The 21,529-nt window shown below is 36.7% G+C and overlaps 1 protein-coding gene across 1 annotated transcript in view; it reads left to right on the top strand.

Moving 5' to 3' along the window:
- Nucleotides 1-21,529, top strand: part of CDC73 (cell division cycle 73) — a 104,917-nt gene that overhangs the window by 16,979 nt on the left and 66,409 nt on the right. The window contains exons 8-10 of the mRNA XM_071751073.1: nt 5,768-5,866; nt 7,133-7,211; nt 17,356-17,420. Of these exons, the coding sequence (XP_071607174.1) occupies nt 5,768-5,866; nt 7,133-7,211; nt 17,356-17,420 (243 nt within the window). The remainder of the gene's footprint in view (nt 1-5,767; nt 5,867-7,132; nt 7,212-17,355; nt 17,421-21,529) is intronic.

Raw genomic sequence — 21,529 nt, 5'->3', positions numbered from 1 at the left:
CATTCACAGGTGTATTAGTGCTTACATAACAACATGTTTGCTCTAGGAAATATCTTTTCCAGCTGTTTTCAGTTCATATTTTTGTTCTGATAATGTTTTGAGCATTTTTATTAGTGAAGTCACCTGTGAGGAGATTACAGCTACAGTTATCATCATTATCTCTGTAAAATCTTTAACATGAACTTGTAACTGGAAAATATTTCAATCTGAATAACTTTATAGCAGGACTAAGATGGCATTTTAATATCTTTTGACAGCTAAAAGCTCTGAGAAAAAAGTTTTTTTAAATTTTAAAAGCACTTGATTGTAAAAACAATTTTGTATACAGGCTCTAGGTGGCAGAATTGATCTGTGTTCCTGAAATTCACTATCGTGGTGGCTTGAATAGCAAAAATGAAAAGCCAGAGGTGTGCCAGGTTAATAGCAAGCTAGTATCCTCATTAGTGATTTCAAAGGGAACAAACGAATGGTTTTTGAATGGCTGTGCACAAGTGTAATGGTCTGTTATACAGCTTAAGTTCCCAAACTCAGCTCTCTCCTCTACTGGCTGATCTGGTTAAACTGGGGAGACCATTATATTGCTAGTAGGCATTCTGAGTGCTGCACATAGGGGAGGGATGGACCACATTACATAAGTTGTATTTCTGCTGAGAAATACTGAATCTTGTTTTGTAAATAGGTAATTTGAATTTGTCAGAAAACTTTGCCCAATGAAGCACAATGTGTCTTGAAAGAAAACTTAAGTCAGCTGTAGAGTAACTTTATCATTCCTAAGCACTGTTTCTATATTTATTAAAAAAAAAATCTTCCTATGATGCATTCATAGGAGAAATACACTCAGATTATGTGTGAGAGGGATTTTTGAACAGATTTTATGCTGTGCTGTATCTTGAGAATATTACAGTTACTTGCTGCTTTTTCATAATTCTGGATTAGTCTTCATGTGATTTCAAATGAAGTGTTTTGGTTGTTTTTTCATGTAATCCTGCCTTAAAAATTTGGCCAAGTTAATACAGAGTGTGCATGAGGAGGGGAACTTTTTACTGAAAACATGGTCCAAAAATATAAAAGTCTAATAGCTGTGTTTTCAGTTCAGTGCAGTAGACTATGGTAGTACTTAAACTTTTTGACTGAACCAAAAAGAAACGATATTTGATTCCCAGGGTAACATTTTTGTGACAGGGACTGTCTGATTTTTCTTTTTCCCAGCAGTTAGTTACAAGTTCAGTTTTATTAATATTTTTTTATAGGTTCCCTAATCTGAAAGCTTAAAAAATGTGATGTTGGTTAGCTGTATGAAGTCCAGTACTTCACTGTGAATTTCTTAAACTCCAATTGTCCTGAAAGCACAGCTAAGATGATCTATTTATTTAGATTATTCTTTTTAAAATTATTTTTCTGGTAGTATGAATTTTCTATTACTCCTACTGTTGTAGGACTTGGTGAATGTACAGGTTAGAAGTGTGTGGAGAAGAGCTGGAGAAGAATCACCACGAGTTCCCTGCAAACATTTCTGTCAGTTCACTGGAGCATCTTATACTTCTTGTATGTTAGTCAGGTGAAAGCAAATAAGGAAACCCAAAGGTGCATGTGTATGTAACTCAAAAAAGAGGATCACAACTTCATCACAACTATTTAATTCAAGATCATGTTTCTAGGTGTGGCCTTTATCTGTAGGGTCCTTAGGTAAGGAGCTGAAGGGTGCTAGGTCAGATATGATGGAAGTTTTTATGGTCTGAATAAGCACAGTGCAGACAATACCAATTTAGCCAAACTGGGATTCTGAGGACAACCCACCAAGGAGTATGGAATGCAGAGCTTTAGGGCTGTCTTTAAATTAGGAGAGCAAGGAAGAGATCTGGTCAGCTTAGGTGTTGGTGAACAGTTTACAAGTTGAAGATACAGATTCTTAGAGTGAAAGATTCCAGTTTTAAATATATGCTTTGAATGTAAATATGGAAATTATCTTCTTTTAAATATTAGTTCATCAGTTCATGTTTTATGTGAACAATTTTTTTAATTTCTGATGAACTTTGAAACTACTTGAGTATTGTTTATGTATTCCATGTCTTGCAGTACATGAGAATTGCTGAGAATATGGGAGTACTATATTTCTGGCAGTGCTTTATGCCTTTCATTCTGTCAGAGGCTGCAAAGGATTTAGCACTATGTCTGAGTCTATCAGCCAAACATGTAAAGAAGTGTGATAGGGGCTTGATTCTTCCTTCTGCAGTCCTACTATAAGTTTGGGCAAAGTTTAGAGTATTCTGCAATTCTTTATCATCCTGGGATGTGTGTCCAACAATAAATCCTTATTTTCAGCTCAAATGAGAGTTTGAGTTTATAGGCTTGTACCCAGGCACTTCTCTTTTCAGTGAAATACCAGAATGTAAAATCTGATTAAAAATCAGTTACAACTTAGCTATAGGTAAGTGCTGAAGCCCTATAAAACATCCATACTGTATAACAGTGTATATGCTTCTAGATTTATTTGTTAGGCTTATTCTTTTATATTTGTTCAGATGAGTAAGATGCAATCCTTTTTTTTTTTTTTCCCCTCAAGAATTGTTTTCTTTGAAGTTCAAGTAAGTGTTTCTCCTTGATGATCATTATCATAAAAAGATGTTTTTTATTTTTTGCTAGCATGATAAAGCTGCTATTGTATCTGGCAATCTTGTTAATGAGCCTTAGTGTTGTGGCTAGTTACAGAAAGTAAAGATAGATTGCAGAATGAGGACTGAGGATTGCAGAATGAGGAGCTTAAAAAAAAAAACAGTTGATATATTTGAATCACAGTACTTTTATCACAAAAGGAATCTTGTCAGTGTTGTAACTTGATGAAGTCTCCCCCAGCAGAGCAGGCTGAGCTGACTTTGTCTGGTATTTCAGCTCAAATAGCCTCTTGTTACCCCAGTGATAGGAACTTGACTTGGTATCTGTTAGTCACCATGTTGGCAAGGGATAGAGCATCTGTGCCTCTAAATTTTGAGAGTTTACATACTGTTGCAGTTAGGCTTTCCTAAAGAAATATGTATGACTTTTTCTGTAAGATGATTGATGATGTTTATCTGAAAATGGCTGCTGTTACTGATAGTCTTTTGGCTACCATTGGTTCCCATTCTGATTTATATCTAGTGCTTAAATCCTCTTTTTAGAGCTAGGAGTGATAATGGGTGGAAAAAATCTATTGCTGCAGATTTAAGAAAATATTAAAAATCCAGTTTGTTAGTTGCTGAAACATTTTGCCTTATTTCTTTTTCCCCAACATGATGAATTATTACTAGGGGTGTAGACATGGTTGCAATCAACAAAGAGCTGTCATGGGAGTAGCAGCATCCTAGGCAGCTAACAACAAGAGTTGTTGTTACATGGAATTGTAATTTTATACACCAAGAGGTTTCTTACACCTTTTTAAAGCATGTTCAATTTTTTTTAAGGCTTTGTGCAAAGTAGCAGGTATTTTAAAATTTTCTTCTTGTTTTTTCCCCCTGCTCTGTTCTGTCCTTCAGATCATAAGCTTTTGGTAATTTTTATGTTGCATTTGATATTAAAATCCATGGCAGAGACTAGGGGATATTCATATTCTGATCTCTGAAAGGATGAGCAATGAAACTTAGTGGTCTTGCACCTCTGCAGAACATTTGAAATCAGTTGGTATGTGCAGTGGACTTCTTACTTCATCACTTTTCTGTCATGGTAATGTAATCCCACATCCCCAACCCAGCCAATAATCAGCAAGGTGATTATATTAGTTCTAGTGCTTGTTAAAACACTGCTTTTTGTTCCCCTTCAAGCAGATATTAGCTGTGGTCTTGGTACCTGGATTTTTATGCTGTGGAAAAAAAGATATCAGCAAGAACACTAATTCCTTGCTTACTAGTGATTTACTTCAGCAGATGGAAGAAAATCCTTTTCTTATTTTACCTGAAATAAATTAAAAATTGGTCCAGGACACTCAGTTTCAGGCTATTAAAATCTAAGATGCTAAAATGTCTTTTAAAAAATGTATAATTTAAAATTTAAGCTCACTTTTAGGACTCTGTTGACTATAGGTTTTATCAATTAAATCTGGATGTGAAAGCCAGTTTTCCTTGTGACTGGAAGAAGGTTTGGCTTCTATATGGACAATCACTCTTAAAAAATTCCTTCTCGTGTTATTTAATTGGTTCCTCCTCCAGGATTTCAGAAGGCTGAGAGTAGCTTGTTGTTTCCAAGTGTGTTTCCAAGACACTATGTGATGAAGCACAGCAGTGACAAGAATTGTGATCTCATATAATTGATAACGTGCATGGCTCATGGCTCTTGAAAGGTTTGGGGTTTTTTTGTTTGTTTTGCCGGTTTGGTTTGGGTTTTTTCCCCAGGAGACTGAAAAGAACTTGAAATACTGTCTTGTGTGACTTCTTTCAGCTCAGTGAAAAGAACTGGGTTTGCTCAAGGAATAGCTTTGCTTTTGTAGGTGGTTTCTGGTGGTCTTTCAGTTTCTGCCCCTCTGTCTTGAAGCAGAATGACAACATGCAGACAGGCTGGGTGTACAAGCTTAGAGCTTTGCATTACAGCTCTCTCTAAATGATTCTACAGAATTCATCCCAGCATTCTGTTTTGTAGCCAGTGGTTTTCATTATCACCACTGCAGTGTAGTACGCAATGCTCTGGAAGAATCTGAGCATTTTGTGAATACTTCATACTAATCTGAACCATGAAAGAGCATTTTTTTTTTTTTAATTGCTAAAAGGTTGCTTTTACTGATGAGCTACTCCTGAAAAGTGACACTAATGATAGACATTGTTTACATGTCCCCATAGTTTAAATGTTGAGTGGTAATGTAAAAAGCATATGCCATGCAAAATTTCTAATTACAGTTTATATTTTCATTTATAATAAAGCAGTCCTACAAATATTACTACAGGAGGAATGTGCTCTAAAAACTCGACAGTTTTTTTCAGTTGGGACTCAATAACTTGGTTATCTAACAAAACTCTGTATGAGGTTTTTGGAATTATCCTGGATTGTTCTTGAATCGAGGACTTATGACTGTGATTTCTCTACTTCCTTCAGTTTAAGATGGAAGGCTCTAGTGCTTAAATTATTTGGTGCCAAGTGGAGTGAAGCCATAATTCAAGATAAGTACTAAAAGAACCACTCCATGGTGTGATGGGGTTGTGTCTTTGGACTGTTCACCACCAGCTGGACCATGTTCTGCTTTGCTCAAGCACCTGGCTGGAGAAGCACAGGAGGTGCCTGCCTCGCCTCAGCTGCTCCATGCAGGATCAGGAAAGGTCTCCCAAAGATTCATAAGGACTCTTCCCAAGAGCAGCTGAGCGTGCTTGGGTGCTGGGAAGCTTGGGGTGGTGTTAGAGGTAGGCAGACAGAGGGGTTGTGCCTGAACCATGCTGTCATGAGGCCAAAAGCAATTAGCAGATAGGTAACAGGGCTTCAGAGGTGAAACTTGTTCTGGAAATGCTGAGAAAGTTTTTCCTCCTTGCTATAGCAGTAAATGTTCCAAAGGGAGTTTAAGGGCATGGTAGGGAGGAGAGTATAATAAGTTTAGAATTTTGGGCCTTAATCTGGGTTAGCAGTGATGCCTTAAAACTTTTTATGCTGGTTTTACTTTACAGGAAGGTAAGCAGAAAAGATCTGTTCAGAAAACGGGTGCAGTGGTTGTGCTTTTCTGTGAAGCACAAATTAACCAAATGGTGTCTTCTACCTGTGTTGTTGTTATGTGAGACACAGTCAGCAAAGTTTACAGGTATCTTGATTTGTTTTTCAGAACTTTGCCAAGAATATTTTTGCAATTCTTCAGTCAGTAAAAGCCAGAGAAGAAGGCAGAGCACCTGAGCAGAGACCTGCCCCAAACACAGCACCAACGGTAAGAGCAGCAGCCTGGGGGACTGGGCTGTGTGTGACAGGGAGAGTGAGAGCACAGCATCTTGTCATTATAAAGGACCAGATTTATTTTGGTTTAGTTCCAGTGAATGCACAACTTTCAAGCATAACTTCACAGATATTCTTTGACTTAAATTACATTTATTGGTATTTAATGAGTTGAATATTAATTTTTTCAATATGTTCTTGTTACTTGGAGATGAAACTGCTGGTGCCAGCTTCTCCATCTATCAAACACTAGCAACATCCTGCATCTATTTGCAAAAACTCTATTAGATGAGACTACTGCCATTTCAAATGAAATGTTTTGCTGTTTTTCTGACACAGAGGATAGCAAATGTTTAAGAGTTTGGAACATGACTCACAAATGGGAACAACCTGAACCAGCTTTCTTTTTGCCTGTAATAAATCAGGACAGAATTAGAGCTCGATTGCTCAAGTCCAAGTATTAGACAGAATTTTTGTATTGTGGTGTTTACAGTCGAGTTCTGTTAGACCTAATATATTGAACTCAGTGGCAGTCTGCTATAAAAGCTATTTAATCATACTAGGGTTTGTTTTTCCTGCTACTGCATTTAATGAAGAACTAAATTTAAATTAATTCACGATTAATTAAATTAAATCACGATTAATTCCCACATTTAAATGTCAGCTTTGTGTTGAATTTTGTAAAATGTGCACAGGACTATTCAATGTCCCATTCAGAATAGTTCTGAATACGTAACAGAGACATCCACAAAAATGTTTGAATTGGTATTCAATGTGCCTCTAGATTGGGGGTTTTTAATTTCTTTCCCAGAATGCCTTGTTTCCTCCAGATTTGTTTTGATTTTATAGTTTGAACAGAATTTTAGCCTGGTCAGGCTGGCAAGAAGCATTTTGAGTGTGTGGCTGATGGCTTAATTATCAGATGTCAGTTCACAGATTCCCCCCACTAATTCTTGAGATATTTACAAAAAATCAGTGGTTTCATAGAACTTACAGGTTTTAGCTAATGTAGTTTGTTGTTGTTCCTTCAGTTTTTTCTCAGGTTGTTGTCATTGCTTTCAGTATGTATTTCTAAATTCTGTTTCTGTAAGATTGTAAGTGGATGTTGAAGGGAAACATACCAAGTTTTCAAATGCATTGAAACTCCTACAGTGATGAACTGATTTTATAGTCTTGAGCAGGTCTGTGTAATACTTCATGAAGTTCCAAACCATCAGGTATCTTCTAGTATGCTTTACAAGTCTTATTTAATATGTTTTAGGATCCCACTTTACGAAATAAGCAACCTATTCCAGCTGCCTACAACAGATATGATCAGGAAAGATTCAAAGGCAAAGAGGGTAAGTTGATTTTAATGCTTCTTTAAAAAAAAATTAGTAAATGAAACTGACGAGTTATAAAGCATGGGTAAGGGGATTTTCTTTGCTATTACTTTTCAAAACTAAGGAAAGACAAAAGCACAAAGCCTCAAAATAGCTTATTGAAGTAACAGAGTCTAAAAATATTTATTTCTGCCTCTTGGGAAGCTTAAAATCAGAACTTCTTGGGGGAAAAATAATTGTTTGTTTGTGGAAGTTCATATGCAATTAATAAAAAAACAATTGCAAATGCAACTGTTTGGTGCATAAAATAAGAGATTGTTTATCCTCAGTCAATCACAAATTGCTTCCAGTACATCTTTTTAGCTTGTGATGTCTCTTTACATTGCAAAACAAACCAGTGACCACCCTGCAAAATACTAGCCCCATCTGGGAAAGAAGATGGAAATAATCTGCAACATTTAAGAATTCTCACTTATTTCAAAACAGGGTGGAAGTTTGAACTTTAGCAGTGATTTATCTTTCTAACTGAAAATGTATCTTCTGTCCCCCTTGCTCTTTTTAAATCTTCTATTTTAATACCAGTCCTAGGTGTTTTCATTTTTATATCTTGCTGCATATTCTGTTTGTTGTGATTGGATGTTTCTGTGTTTCTTGCAGAAGGCAAGACAAATTTTATTACACTTTTGAGTTGTTCTCAAACAAAATCATCCTCTCCTTTAATGAAACTTTCTATGCATGCCTCTAAGAGATTTCTTTTTTTTGCTTTAAGAATTTATATGCTGCTGAATGCTATTTGAAACTGTAGATGAGCAATTAAGTTTGCATCTTTTACAGTTTTTGGCTTTCTCCAAATTAGTACCACTTTTTGTTCAGGGCAACTGAATAATAATCATATGCCCTGTCTGTAATCTCAGATTTTGTGCAAGTGTTGTACTGCAGTCAATTGCCTTCAATTTATATTGACACGAGATGATTGTTTTTACTATATAATATAATAATAAGTACAATCCTAATACTTGGATATTCAATTTTGATTGTAACTGGAAAGTTCTGTAAACATGCACTTACTCTTACTCTTTAGGTTTAAGCAGTCTTTGTGTGTGGAACTTACTATAGGAAATTTGGTCAGATATTCTATTATAGGTGCTTGGTGTCTGTTCCTTGTTGGCCTCACTATACTTTTATTTCAGTTCAATGCTTTTTGTTTGGTACTACTTATGTTGCATGGAAGGATGGGAGGAGAAAAAAAGCTGACTGAAGATAGTTGCTAAGCTTTTCCAGCATTGAAAAATAATTGGCAAAGAGCATCTGTGAAGATTTCATTGTTAAAAAGAGGTCAAAGAGAATGAGGGAAAGAAAGTAGGGGGGAAAAAAAAAAATAAAAAATCCAAAAACCTAAACGAAAACCAGCCCTTCCATGAATATATTTACTAGTAGTTCTTCAGCTTACTTAGGCTAATATTTTTAATTTTTAAGACTTGTGTATTTGCCAAGTAGTTTTCCTTTTATTATTTCCTACTAAAGGAAGTAGTGTTCCTTTTTCCATTTCCTGCTAAAGTGATAAAAATAATAGATTCATACAGTGTGCAATAAAAGAGAGGAAGAAATTAATGGACAAGTATAATGGTTCAAATGTATCAATGAATATAATGCATTGTGGGCTCTTTTACAGTGAGAAACTTGGGTAAAGGAATAGTCTGTGTCCTTGTAAATGATAAATGACAGCTCTAGCAAGCAACCCATGTAGACAAATCTGTACTAAACAAGTGAATCTATTTTATGCTTCTAACTGCAAGTGTGTGCTTTGAGAGGCAGCAGAAAATAACAGATTTTGCATGGCAGGAAAAGAGAATGCAGAAGCATTTGTCAGGCAGCTCATCAGTGTGAGTTTAATGAAGAAATGTGAGTAGAAATCAAAGAAAAGATTAAATCTTTGCCAGGGGAAAAGATGTTTCTGTCTGTAATTAATAGCAATTGGGTGATTCTGAGAATGTGGTCTTGGGCTTTGCCTCAGTGCTGAGGTGGACTTGACTGCAGCTCTTGTTCTGCTTGTAAAGTTCTTTTGTGTCATGGTGGTTAGGAAATGCTTGAAATGGTCATTTTCTACCTGGTTATTATCTTTATCATTCTACTGCTTTTTAGGACATGTTTATTTGCCTTAATTTTCCAGTTTCTTGTATTTGGTATATTCTTACACAGAACTAATTTTGTGTTTCAGTTCTATATGTATATTTAAAGAAATACATAGTTTGAGAATAGCACTGGTGTTAAGTGTATGCTACCAATTGAAAATGTAAATCAGTTTTTTTAAAGAAGGTGTTTCAAATAGAAGATTGACTTAGGAAAGCTACTGATGGAGCATTTATAGAAGTTATCTAGAATTATAAATTAGTGTCTGGATTTCTTGGGAGATATTTGATAACCTTCCTCAGATACAAATTAACTTCAGAAAACAGCATATTTACTGCTGGAGTATTCTCTGTTCTAAAAAGGTAACTTTAAAATTTTTGTCTGACTGAAAACTCACAGTCCAAGTAGTTTACAAAAACATTTAACATTTCCTGTGTCATTCAGCATTGGCAATGTGATTTGCTTAAAACTGAACTATACCCATCACTTGCAACTGTATCAAAGGTGAATATAAAGAATTTTTCATTAAGCTGTCCTTAACATTAATTTCTTGACCCTAAATATCCAGTGCAGAAGTGAAACTGCAAGCAGAATTAGTCATAAGTAAAAGTCAAATAAGGTATTTTTTGCTCCTTAAAGGCTTTTTTTTTTTTTTTTTTCCTTCAGTTATTCTAATAAGAACTTGAGGATTTGGGGAAAGTCTGAAAGTAAAGAGGGATTATTTATGTTCTAGGTATAATAACTTGCAGTCTTTATACCATTGTATCCATATTCATTAGTGATAATAGATAACAAAGGAGATAAAGTTGAACACCATAGATTTGTGTCACTCTGTAGGGTTTTCACATTTTGCTTGATGTGACTCTGTGTGTGGCTGCCTAGAGATTGTAGGAGGGGGGATTGCATGATTGGTGTAACAATGTCCATAGGAGAGTTTTGGCTAAAGGCTGAAACAAAGCCAAGAGACAGAACATCTCAGAGCTTTGTGTCTCACCCATCTGCTCTTTCCTCAGAGGTATTTAAGCTGTGATTACAGCCTAATGTCTATCTGCAGTTTCATATAATACTGCAGTATTCATGAAGAGTTAAAGTTGGGGCAGCAAAGAGGTGAATTGTTTTTTTCATTGAATATCTGTATGGTTTAATAGATAATCTTTCCATTAACAGTCTTGTTCTCACCATAAACAATTCAAAACTTGAAGAGCTAAGACAGTAAATTTAGCATTTTTGCATGAGATGCATTAAGTAAACTCCTGAGTTGCAGCCAAATTTCTCTGCTTCTTGTGATGGATCATTATTTCTGATGCTGTGTGTCAGGATGCATCTCTGGTTGGTTTATTTAAAATCTGCATGCCAGGTGGGACAGACTTTGCTGCTGGGATGGTGTAGATTGCTTCAGTGGGGCTGGTGGTAATTGTAAGGTACTATTCTTAGAGAGCAAAGAATCAATTACACCTTCAGTTAATGGTTGGTGGCTTTCTCTCAAACGGGTTCCTTGTGATTGCAGCTTTGGTTAAGCAGGAGAGAGAAATCTTTCCTTTGACATTCTTAAAGCTCTGTCACATATTCCTTAGGAAATATAACAGAATATCACTGGCAGTAGGACTTGCACAGCCCAGATATCCCATGGTGCTGGCAGTGCAGCCATCAAGCTGAACTGTTCAAATATTTTTGCAAGGTGTTCAACTCCTCACCTCAAACACCTTGTCTGCTGTTTCCTTCCTGTTGTTTTTTTTCTTTCATACTGGCTAGCAGTCAGTGGTGGTACTCTCTCTTCAACAACATGCAGCTACAGTCTGTGATGAGTTCTCTATTTTTCCCTTGGTTATTCCTTTCCTTAATATTATTCCTTTTAGCTTACTTCTACACCTTTTAAACATAATTTGTTAATGTGCATCGTTACTAGTAGTATTTTATTCATACCACTCACCATCATGTTCAAACTCCAGTATGCCACATGACAGATTTTAAAAATCCTGTGCCCAAATGTCATTTGACACTTAAGAAAGTGTCTTCTGCCTTCTTTTGATATTTAAATACCTATTTATTGATGTGTGTGGTTTGTAGATCAGCCAGTGGTATACTGGCACTTTGAGCTGATGTGATTGTTCTATAGGACATTCTAGGTACTAAACTTTTTTGGATGTTGCGCTGTATTTTTCCCCCTTATTTTTATTTGGTGGTTTTATCTTTTCACATGCTTGGTAATTCCAGAGTGTGAAGTTAGTGCTGGGATGATTATCTTAAAGACTTAATATTTTCTTGACCCATTGAGCATCTTTTAATAGAGATGGTAAAGAGTCTTTGTGCCATTTCAAGGTCTTTAAGGCATGGTCCAGAAACATGATTCTTATTTGTCTGTTACTGTTGTCAAGGCTTAAACAAAGCTAAAGTCAATTGTTATTAAAAAACAAACCCCCACAGTAAACTCCTAGTGCTGTTTAGACCATTGGAGAGGGTCTTGCTGTACAGCCAAGTGACTTCAGCCTGTAATGGTGGAAAGAATCCAGGTGTTTCCTTCTGCTGTTGGCTCCTGGTATTTTATGTTTGTATTACACTATGTAATTGTGTTGGTTTTTCAAACATAAATGCAGTTTTGAGATCACCCTGTACTGCAAGTTGTTGGTTTTTTTCTCTCCTCTATACATTTTTAGGAGAAGTTTCTTTTTAGTGTTTCTTGTATTTTCTTTAAATTGTGTGATTTCTGTTAGCACAAGTAGAATAGGAGAACTGGTAGCAGGAGATCCAGAGCTCTGAAGCTTAACTATCTTGTTAGACTTGTATTTACTGCATTTGTTTTTAAGGTTGTAGGATTCTGGGATTCTGCTGTGCTTTTTTTAAAATTTTTTATTTTTTTTCTCCAGGCAGAGAATTATATGCAAGAGTTTCTCATTTGAAAAGGATTCTGGTCTCTGTTTTCTGACTTGGTGTATCCAAGTAGTTGATAATTTTCAGTACTGTACATTCACTTCAGTGCTGGAAAACACACACAGATTCATACTGTATTTTTTATTACTTTGAAAAACTTTTAATAACTTGGTGTTAATTACTTGTAAGATTCTTAGTAAACTGTTGTACATGAGCTATGCAGAGAATTGTGTAACTGATTGGTGTAGTTTGGAAGTTGAGGTGTGAAACTTTTAACTTGCTAGGGTGTAGTACTGGGAAGGAGTGTTCAGTAAATCCTTATCTAGAATGAAATTTGGTGTCAGTGATTTAATTACCACTGCTGTGAAGTGGGGTAGTGAATCATTTCCAGGCAGCCTGCAGAGTTTTGCTGTCTGGGATTTGAAAAGTACACTGCTGGAAAAAGAAGTGGTAATTCAATCTTATTCATCCACAATTCAAATTCTTCAACTCAAGCTCTTCAGTGTTTCAGAGACGTGCTCCTTTGTTCTGTTTCTGTTTGCCTGGACTTCCTGCCAGAAATCCAGGTTAATTTGAGTCTTTTTAAACCTATTGTTCTTTTAGTAATTTATCAATGCTCAAGTTTGTACCTGGATTGGATGGTTAGAGCTGGAGCAGGTGCAGAATCAAAACCACTGTGACCTAGATTGAAGTATGGCAGTGAGCTTTAAGCAAATAGAAGGCACTTTGAACATTAATGCTCATATGTAAGGAAATGAAACGTATGCCCAAGTGGTGTTGGAGAACATAATCAGTCCAATGAGCTGGTGCATATTTTTATTTCCAGTCTAATTCTTTTAAATAAGAGAAGGCACTCAGGTTGATGCATGGTGTTGCTTGAAAGGTAACGAGTGATGAACTGCACTGGAAAAGTGTATGATTCTTTTGACAGTCTTTGGGTCACTGAACTGTGAAATTATGATTGTAATACATGCAATGTCTGGAGAAGAAAAGTTAGTCTTAATGTTAACTGATGATAGTTCATGTTTTTGAAGCATTTGAACTGTTAGTCTGTACTAGTTTAGTTACTGTGTTGAGTCTCAAGATTTAGCTTCTGAGGCATTTGTTGATGCTTGTGTTTTTAACAATGCTTATGTTTATGAAACTGATGAGATTTGGCACACAAGAAGTTTGAATACAATTTGTCACAATACATTAATATTGAGCTCTGCTCAATATTCACTCAATTCTTCACTCTTTAGTGTTAGACCAGCATTTTAAGTATTTAACATGGACTGGTCTTTGCCTAAAGGGAACGTGTATGATAATTTTGTTGTAGTTTTACTGAAAAATCCAGATGTATTGAAAGCTCTGAAGGAAGCTTTAACATTGGTTCTGCATTTAATTCTAAGTTTAAAAATAAGGGTCTAAAGTCTAGCTATTATGCTTTTATTTAATAGGCTCTTTTCTTCTTAAATACCCTTTTCTTAGTATATGGCTTATAATTTTAACTGCTTCCTCTAACATCATCAGTGAAACTATGGTTTTTGACACAGGATTTGCTAATTCTTGGCCAGACTTTAGTATTTAATTTCTGTGCTGGTGCATGACTCAGCACACAGGTTGAAGTTGCTTTTAGAAGGAGAGGGGAAACATTGCTTTTGTGCTCTTAGAGGACACAGTAAAGCATTTATGCTGATATATTCTGGGGGCACATCCCTTGGTGCTCCAGGTTGCTTTGAGTTCTGCTTCTCTTTACCCTGCCCTGTGGTTCCTCTTGTATCCCTGCTCTGCTTTTGAGCAGCTGCTTCAGGGTCAGCCACTGCCCTTGGAGAATGTGCTGGAAGAAGTGCCTCTCCACTTTCTAGTCTGGTCCTTGAATGTCTTTTACAATCAGCTGCATTAACCTGGCTGGCACCTTCAGCAAGTTTTGAAGTGGGGATGCAGTTGTTACCGTGGAGTCTGTGATGGAAGAAGCATTTGTGTGCTTTGCACAGGCTGTGAGGAGCACTGCTGCGTGGCCAAGTGTACAAAACAGCTGAGACCTTTATAAAAAGGCACATAAGTGCAAGTGGCAAGGCTCTCATTTGTAGCAATGTTAATTTCTCTAAGAAAAGTGAGTAACTGAGTGGTAGAACATAACATGGTCTAATCAACTATAGCTTGAGAAAATAGAGTGTGCTAGTACTAGTTAAAGGAGGGTTGTTGGGCTCATCTGGAAGCTGGCAATGCTTAACTCTCATTGACCAGTTGCTTGTGAGTTTGAGGCAGGATATCAGAGAGCTGGTGGGCAGTGTGGGAGGTGGCTGTTTCTACCCATCCCACCCCATCTTCAAGTAGCAGACCCTGAGACCTCAGAGTGGCTGCAGGAATGTAAGTGGGTACCTGTGTTCTACTTTGGCCATTTAACATCTCCTAGATTTACATTAATAAGGAAAAGTACTCTGCCACTATTAGCTGATTATCAGAACTGTTTTATTTACTACCTGAGTAGCTGTTAAATAGCACTGGAAGGCCTGGAAGCTGCTGGAAATATTCAGCAGGCCAGAGCCCAGGGTCCAATGGTTGTGGCAACAGGAGGCTCTTTTGGCTCCTGCTTTGTTTGCTGCTCCTGCTAGGAGGAAGGGTCAACACAAGGCAGGGTGCAGGAAGCTGTTGAGAGCCAGAGCTCTGTTTAGTGGCTCTTGTGGCTCATTAAAGGAAGCAGGACACATTTCATGAGAGACCTGGGGAGAGTTTTGCAAAAGATGAAACTACTGAACAGAGGCATTTTTTTCCTGCCAGGTTCCTCTTTTTCCTTTTTGATTTACTTTCTCACTGTGCTGCTGGCTCTGGGGGCTGTTATACCCTTTGCAATGCTGACAGAGTCTCAGGTTAGGGTTTTTTAATTAGCTGAGAAGGAATGCAAAGCTTCATTAGGAAAAAAAAAAAGCAGAAAAAAGTACAGGGGAATGAAATAAGTGAAGCTGGGAACAAAGGTATAGAACAGTGGGAGAACCAGGATTTGTGCTAAGAGGAAAGAAACTGTGGCAGCCCAGGTACCAGGGGGGATGCTGCTTTGCTGCACTTGTTAGGGGGTGTCTGTACTCTTTGGAGTTTGGGAGGAACATCTCGTTGAAATAGTTGGAAATTCACCATTCACAGGCAGGAGGGACCCATAATAGGTCAGCCTGGAAAGGGGAAAGGTTCCTTTGTTGGTTACCTAAAATTCAAAAGCAACTGTCAGCCTAGATTATACATCATTGATTTATGTCACTCCAGGTCAGCAAAAGCATCTTTTCAACTTAGGGAAGCTCTACCAAATATTCTGCAAGGCTCCAGGCACCACCTGAAATATTAATATGCCCCTTGCTGAGATACAGTGACCTACATAGATAGTCACAGAGAAGACTGATGTCCATGGAAGTGTTGGTCAGATGCAATTTCAGTATCTTTAGTTCATCTGTATGAGCCCTTAAGACTAATGCATAATTACATCTTGGGGTTGGGAGGAAAGGTGCAAAGGCAGGCTAGGCTAATTTGTCTTTTTTTTTTTTTTTTTTTTTTTAATTTCAGTAGAGAAGGTGTCATTAGTGTCTGTCTTGCAGATGTCTGTGCCTGCATTTTGCTTTCTCAGAATCAACTTAGTGTAGTTCAGGCAGGCTATATCTGGCAGGAGGGGAGGGAGGGCCTTGAGAAGTCAAGATGAAGAAGGGCTGGAAGCTGAGGTGACTGGAAAACAAAACAAGATCACTAACATTAGACCTCTTCAGTTGGTAGCTGGTGGTAGGTTTGGTATCATAGTTGAGGGGGTGAGGTGGGATAAGGTAAAACCAAAACCAGTTTTCAGAAAGCAGATAACTGTCTCCGTGGTGAGATGAGTGTGATCAGTTTCCAACTCGTGGGTATCTTTTTCTAGGCACTGGAGAGTTATTTAGTCTGGGAAAATTTTCTGCCTCATTTCCTACCAGTTTATGATAAACTCATCTAAGGAAGAAAGGATGAGCAACCATAGATGCTTCTCAGAGCATCTGTATTGTTTTCAAGGTTGTCTGGGTTTCAGTTTAAGTTAATTTACTTATTATAGGGACAAGAATCTACAGTCTTGAAAATATTTTTCTGGGGACTTTTTGTAGATTCAATATAATGCTCATACCTGAATCCATTACTTTTGGTCTGTTATGGTTTAGTGCTGATCCATTACTATGCATATTAAATGGCAAAAAATCTTCTAATTCTCAGTAACTATTTTTATACAGTATCTGTTGCCTTTACCCAAGTCTAGTTGAAATAGCCTGGGTGTAGTACTTAGGTGTAGACCAATGCTTGCTCATCATGGTTTGATGGGTGGTTACCATGTCTTTTCAGTATGAATTAACTGGGTTGTTGGCTGATAGAGTCAGCTGACAGGGCTACAGGATTTACTACATGAAAAAGTAAGTTGCAAGCCCTCGTGGCAATATCCAGGAGCAGAACTGGTTCTTAGAGCACTGAGAGTAGGACAGAGGAGGAATATTCAGAATCAAACAGGCTAGTGGCAGCAGCTTTAATCACTGATCACTTGCAGGCTTCTGGCACTTACTCAGCATAAATTCAGTCTGATTAAAACTACTTAAAAATATCAACCTAAAACCAACACTTTTTGTCAACTGTAGTCTGGTGGTATGAATTTATGCTGATGCTGTCCTCTATATGACAATGACATGGGAGGTCTTCTGTACTCTAACAGTGAATTTATTATTTTTAGTGGCCACAGTTTTATAGTCATGGGATTATGTAAGCTGGTTTCTTAGTAAGTATATTTTCCCAACTACAACTTGAATATGTTACATTAGAATCCATTTTGGGAATAGGAGGTACTTCTCCTATTTGTAGTGAAGAGAATTTCTGAGACTGCAGGCTTATTGTAAAATATTCTTACAAAGATTTAAATTTTTATCTGTTCTCTGGATGATTTGAATGATTCCACACAGCAGGAAAAGTTTAGTAACAGAATGCAGAAATACCTCATACATCTGTCTGAAGAAAACAGAGGTTTCCTGATCAGTAACAAGATTCTGGATGGTGAACAAAACCCAAACCAATGCTGACAGGAAGATGTGTTCTTCACAAAAATAATGGCAAAGATATTCCCAGTGCTGTCCATTTAGACATGATGTCCCTATGCTCACAATTATTTACAAGAGATTTTTTTTTTCCTTTGCAGAAACGGAAGGCTTTAAAATTGATACCATGGGCACCTATCACGGGATGACTCTGAAGTCTGTAACGGTAAGCTACAAAAACCCCACTTTTTATGGAAATGATAGTGTGCACATATATATTGGTATCTTGGTGTCCTGGCCTGGGCTCTGGAAGGTCACTTTGGCTGACTAACAGAATTATGGAGGTGCTTCTCCATGAAAAGATAAAATATGTTTTGATCTTGGAGATCTTTGTTCAAGGGATTTGTCTGCAGTAAAAAGCTGTGCTGGGAAGGCTTTGCTGGCAGGTTCTGGAGGTGCAGTGGTTTGGTTTTTTTGCTTGGTTGTACTAAGATAACACAGATGTTTGCTAGCCTTATGTTTATCTATGAAAGGCATATTTCATAAACACAGGGGGTAAAACTAGACACACCAAACTGAAGTAAGAAAACTAGGTTTTGGAGTATTGCTGTTTCCTACTCTGCAATTACTAATGAGGAGTTTGTTTAGTAGTGGATAAATTGGACTTTGACATTACTGTTGAAGCATCCTAGCCTAGTGAGATGGACTTGTTTTACAATGCTGTCAGTGGGCATTGCTACAAATACAGATGAGAAAGAGAACCTCAATCAGCTTTCCTTTTTTTCATCTTTTGCCAATATTTCTCTGCTTTTGTAGAATGCTCTCAAACAAGTGCTGTTTTGATCTGCTAGTAAGTAGGACAGATGCTACAAAACTGATGTAGAGTCCTCATTAAGGCTTTTGCCATCTGCATACCTATATAAATCTGATAAATAGACAGCACTAAACACTCTCAAATTCATGCACTACTTTTAGTTGCACTCCCAATTTTGACATAAAATAGTATCTTGAATGTAAATTTCCTATAAACATTTAGAGCTTTTTCTTGTTTCATAGAAGTACTTTCCCAAGTATTTTGTTCCCAATCTCCTCTGGGTTCAAAATACTTTAAAAAATTGAAAAGGAATATTTTAAGGAAGGAACCCATTCTAGTTCTAAACGGTGTTATTCCTAAATGAATTTAGAACTGATTAGGAAGAAATTAGCCCATTTTGTCTGAAGATTTGTTCTTGAACCTTTCACAAATTTAGGGATGCTTTATGAGGGATAAAGCAGTGTTGTAATACCAAATCCCAGATTTCTATGGTATAATGCATTTGTTTCAAGTGGTAATGACTTTAGGCGACTTAATAAATGACTTAGTAAATAGGTTCTTTTTAAATTACTCTGTGGGAAGGAAAAGGAAAGAGAGAAAAGAAAAGCATGAGTATAGTAAAGTAGAAATGAACTGTTTTAAGCTCATCATTATAATTATTGTAAAAGTGAAGGCTTGTACAGTAACTCTAAAAATGGTAGTTTTAGAAGTTCATTAAAAAAGCATTAAGTTTTTTTATTCTCTGAGTCCTAGCTCAAATATTCAGCATACTACCTAGAATTTTGATGTAGCATTATTAAACTGTCCTTGCTGGTTTCTTCTATTAAGAAAATGTAACTGATAATAAATTACTCAAATATTTTTGCACCATAAACTAGAGTATTTTTGAAATAACTATTTGAGAGGTATTACATGGTTGCACATAAAGCATCATCTGGTGTCATGAGAAATATTAAAACTCCATCTGTCATTTGATGTTTTTTCTAAGAAAAAACTTTTAAGGGATTTTGAAGCCTTATTTTCCAGACTGTTAAAAAGATGCCCTAAATGCTTAGCTCATTCATAAATCAGGGTGACATACTGACTTTGTGTTTCACATGGGGGAAAAATAAATCTGTTAATTATGTGGCAATGAAATGTTCATCTGTTTATGTCTAAATTTTATCACAGTGGTGGACCACATAGTTCTAACCCATAATCTTCAGTTTGTTACTTTGTATAGAATACTTAATCTTCTATTGTTCAGCAAATTTCACATAGTTTTTACTCACATTTTTTTTGTGTTTGTGTGGTTTGTTATTATTTTTCATGCTAGACAAAATTAGGAAGGAAATGGGAAAGAACTTTCTTCCTCCAAAGTTTTAATGGAAAGGTTCATTGTACTAATTGGCTAAATGACAGAGATAGGGAGGGTAGGACAGGATTGCAGCCCTACTTCCATGATGCCATCTGCTGGCTTCAGTGTTGGTACAATTGCTTTTGGGGACTCCTGAAGCATTTCAAGAGGACTGAAGTGTTAGGTAGCTCTTTCTTAGAAAATTTCTTCAAACTTCAGACCTCTGGTTTCTAGGTGAATGGTGAAATTCAAAAGCTTCATTTTTATGCCATTTTTCTCCTTGACTTAGGTAGCTCCTTTTTTTCTGTGATGTCAGAGGGCAGTTACGTTCTCTAAAACTTTAAAACTTCTTGTTTTGCTTGGCTAAACAAGTCTTCTTGTGAAATAAACTTTCAGTTCAAGTGTGAGTTTTGCCTGTTGGAAATAATCTGGTTTTGAACATGGAGAAGTCAGATTTTATGTGATTTTTCTAAGTGAGAACCAATAGTTTGTAGGAAGGCATAAATAATTTCTTACTATGTCTGAAATTATAAATATTGCCTTTAGGTGGATGAATTTCTTATTTTACTTTGTTCATCATTACTTTTTATATATTATTTTTGCTGTAGATTGCACTTTGGTTCTGAGTTGCATGTTGGAAGAGCTTGTTTATCCTAATGTGGTTGTGCATAAGTGTTTAACATCACTGGTAACACCATCTACAGCTATTTCTGTTCTGTGTTTTACAATGTTTCCAGTGTTTCCTTATCATACATTATCCTTTATTTTCTTTGTCTGAAGGAAAGGGTTTGATTTGATGGTCAGTTTTATTTAAAAGGTTATCAGAGTCACGAGGTTCCAAAAGTTTTGATCTTGTTAGAAACTAGAAAAAGCTTTATAGGTGTACACTTATTACATGGAGTGTAAACTGTGAGCCACTGCCTGGAGTTTGCCCACCTGCTTCTCATGTAGAATTTGTAAGGAGCTTTTCTTTGTTTTCTGTTGTATTCCCTACAGGTCTTGCACTCTGCCTTACTGTAACTCTTTATAATGGTTTTCATAAAATGTGCAGAACTTCTGTTTTGTGTTTGTTCTTGCTGAAATATGAGTTGTCCTAGATGCTTGTTCTTTTTAACAGCAAAACAAACTTCGGCATCTTGACTGCTTTCTTTTCATCAGTGATGTTGGAAACTTTCTTAGCATTCAAAATTTGTTCCAGAACAGATGGTGAATGGTGGGCTTTTTTCTGAAGTAATGTCAGCTAAAATAACTTGTGCTGCTGGCAGTTTTTCCCTGTAACAGGGTTTTTGCTTAATTGGCACACTTACTTTCTCTTAGGAAGAATTGACTTATTAAATGAATTTTTATTGTGAAGGCATGATTTCATGATTCTGGACCTGGCCTTGTTTATAACAAGACATCTTTAAAAAGCCTTTTTTAAATACCTGTGGTACTTCTGTTTGCCTGGATTAATGTTGTTGTGGAATCAAGGTAGTGGTGGCAGCTCTTGCTGTCTCATTACCCAGCAGCTCATGTTGCAGATTGTCAAGCATGACTTCTGGAAACCTCCAGCTCTACCTGCAGGCTTCACTTCAAAGCTTAATCCCCTGCATAGCAGCCCTACTTGTGTTTTTTAAGTAGGAATGTTCACTGTTTGTAATGGATTAAAGAACTATGGAAGATGAGTATGTTAGTATTTTTATACCATGCAGGTGTGAGGGAATGTGGAGAGAGAATTTTTAGCTGATATTCTCTACATCTATTGTTTCCATAAATTTCACAGGTTGAGGTTCTGCTTTGCAAAAGACAAATTACAAAGTTGATACCCCAGTCAACTAGAAGTCATCTACTAGAAGTTTAGAAATCGTATCTGACCTTTCATTGGTCAGATGAAATTAAATTTTGGACTAAATTTTGATTTCTGCAACTGCAACATGTGAATTTTTTTTTTTTTTTTTTTAAATTATATCTTGAGGGGTCAATCAGAACAAAGTAGCTATGTGTACATAAGGCTGTGATACAGAAGTTCCTTGTTCTGTGAGCATCTGACACAGCTGGTTGTTATAGGTTGGTACTCTTCCAAGCTGCAGGTAGGCTCTGGATTGACTTTTTGCACGTGCAAATAACATTTGTTTCTCTGTGAGAGTGAGAGTGCTGGTAATGCTGTTGTTGCTCATCTCTGGTTTTTTTCTGAAGTCTTCATGAC

Source organism: Heliangelus exortis, chromosome 8, assembly GCF_036169615.1.
Source record: "Heliangelus exortis chromosome 8, bHelExo1.hap1, whole genome shotgun sequence".
Classification (NCBI taxonomy): Eukaryota; Metazoa; Chordata; class Aves; order Apodiformes; family Trochilidae; genus Heliangelus; species Heliangelus exortis.
Note: the sequence above shows the minus strand (reverse complement) of the source record. Positions and strands in the feature narration are given on the sequence as shown.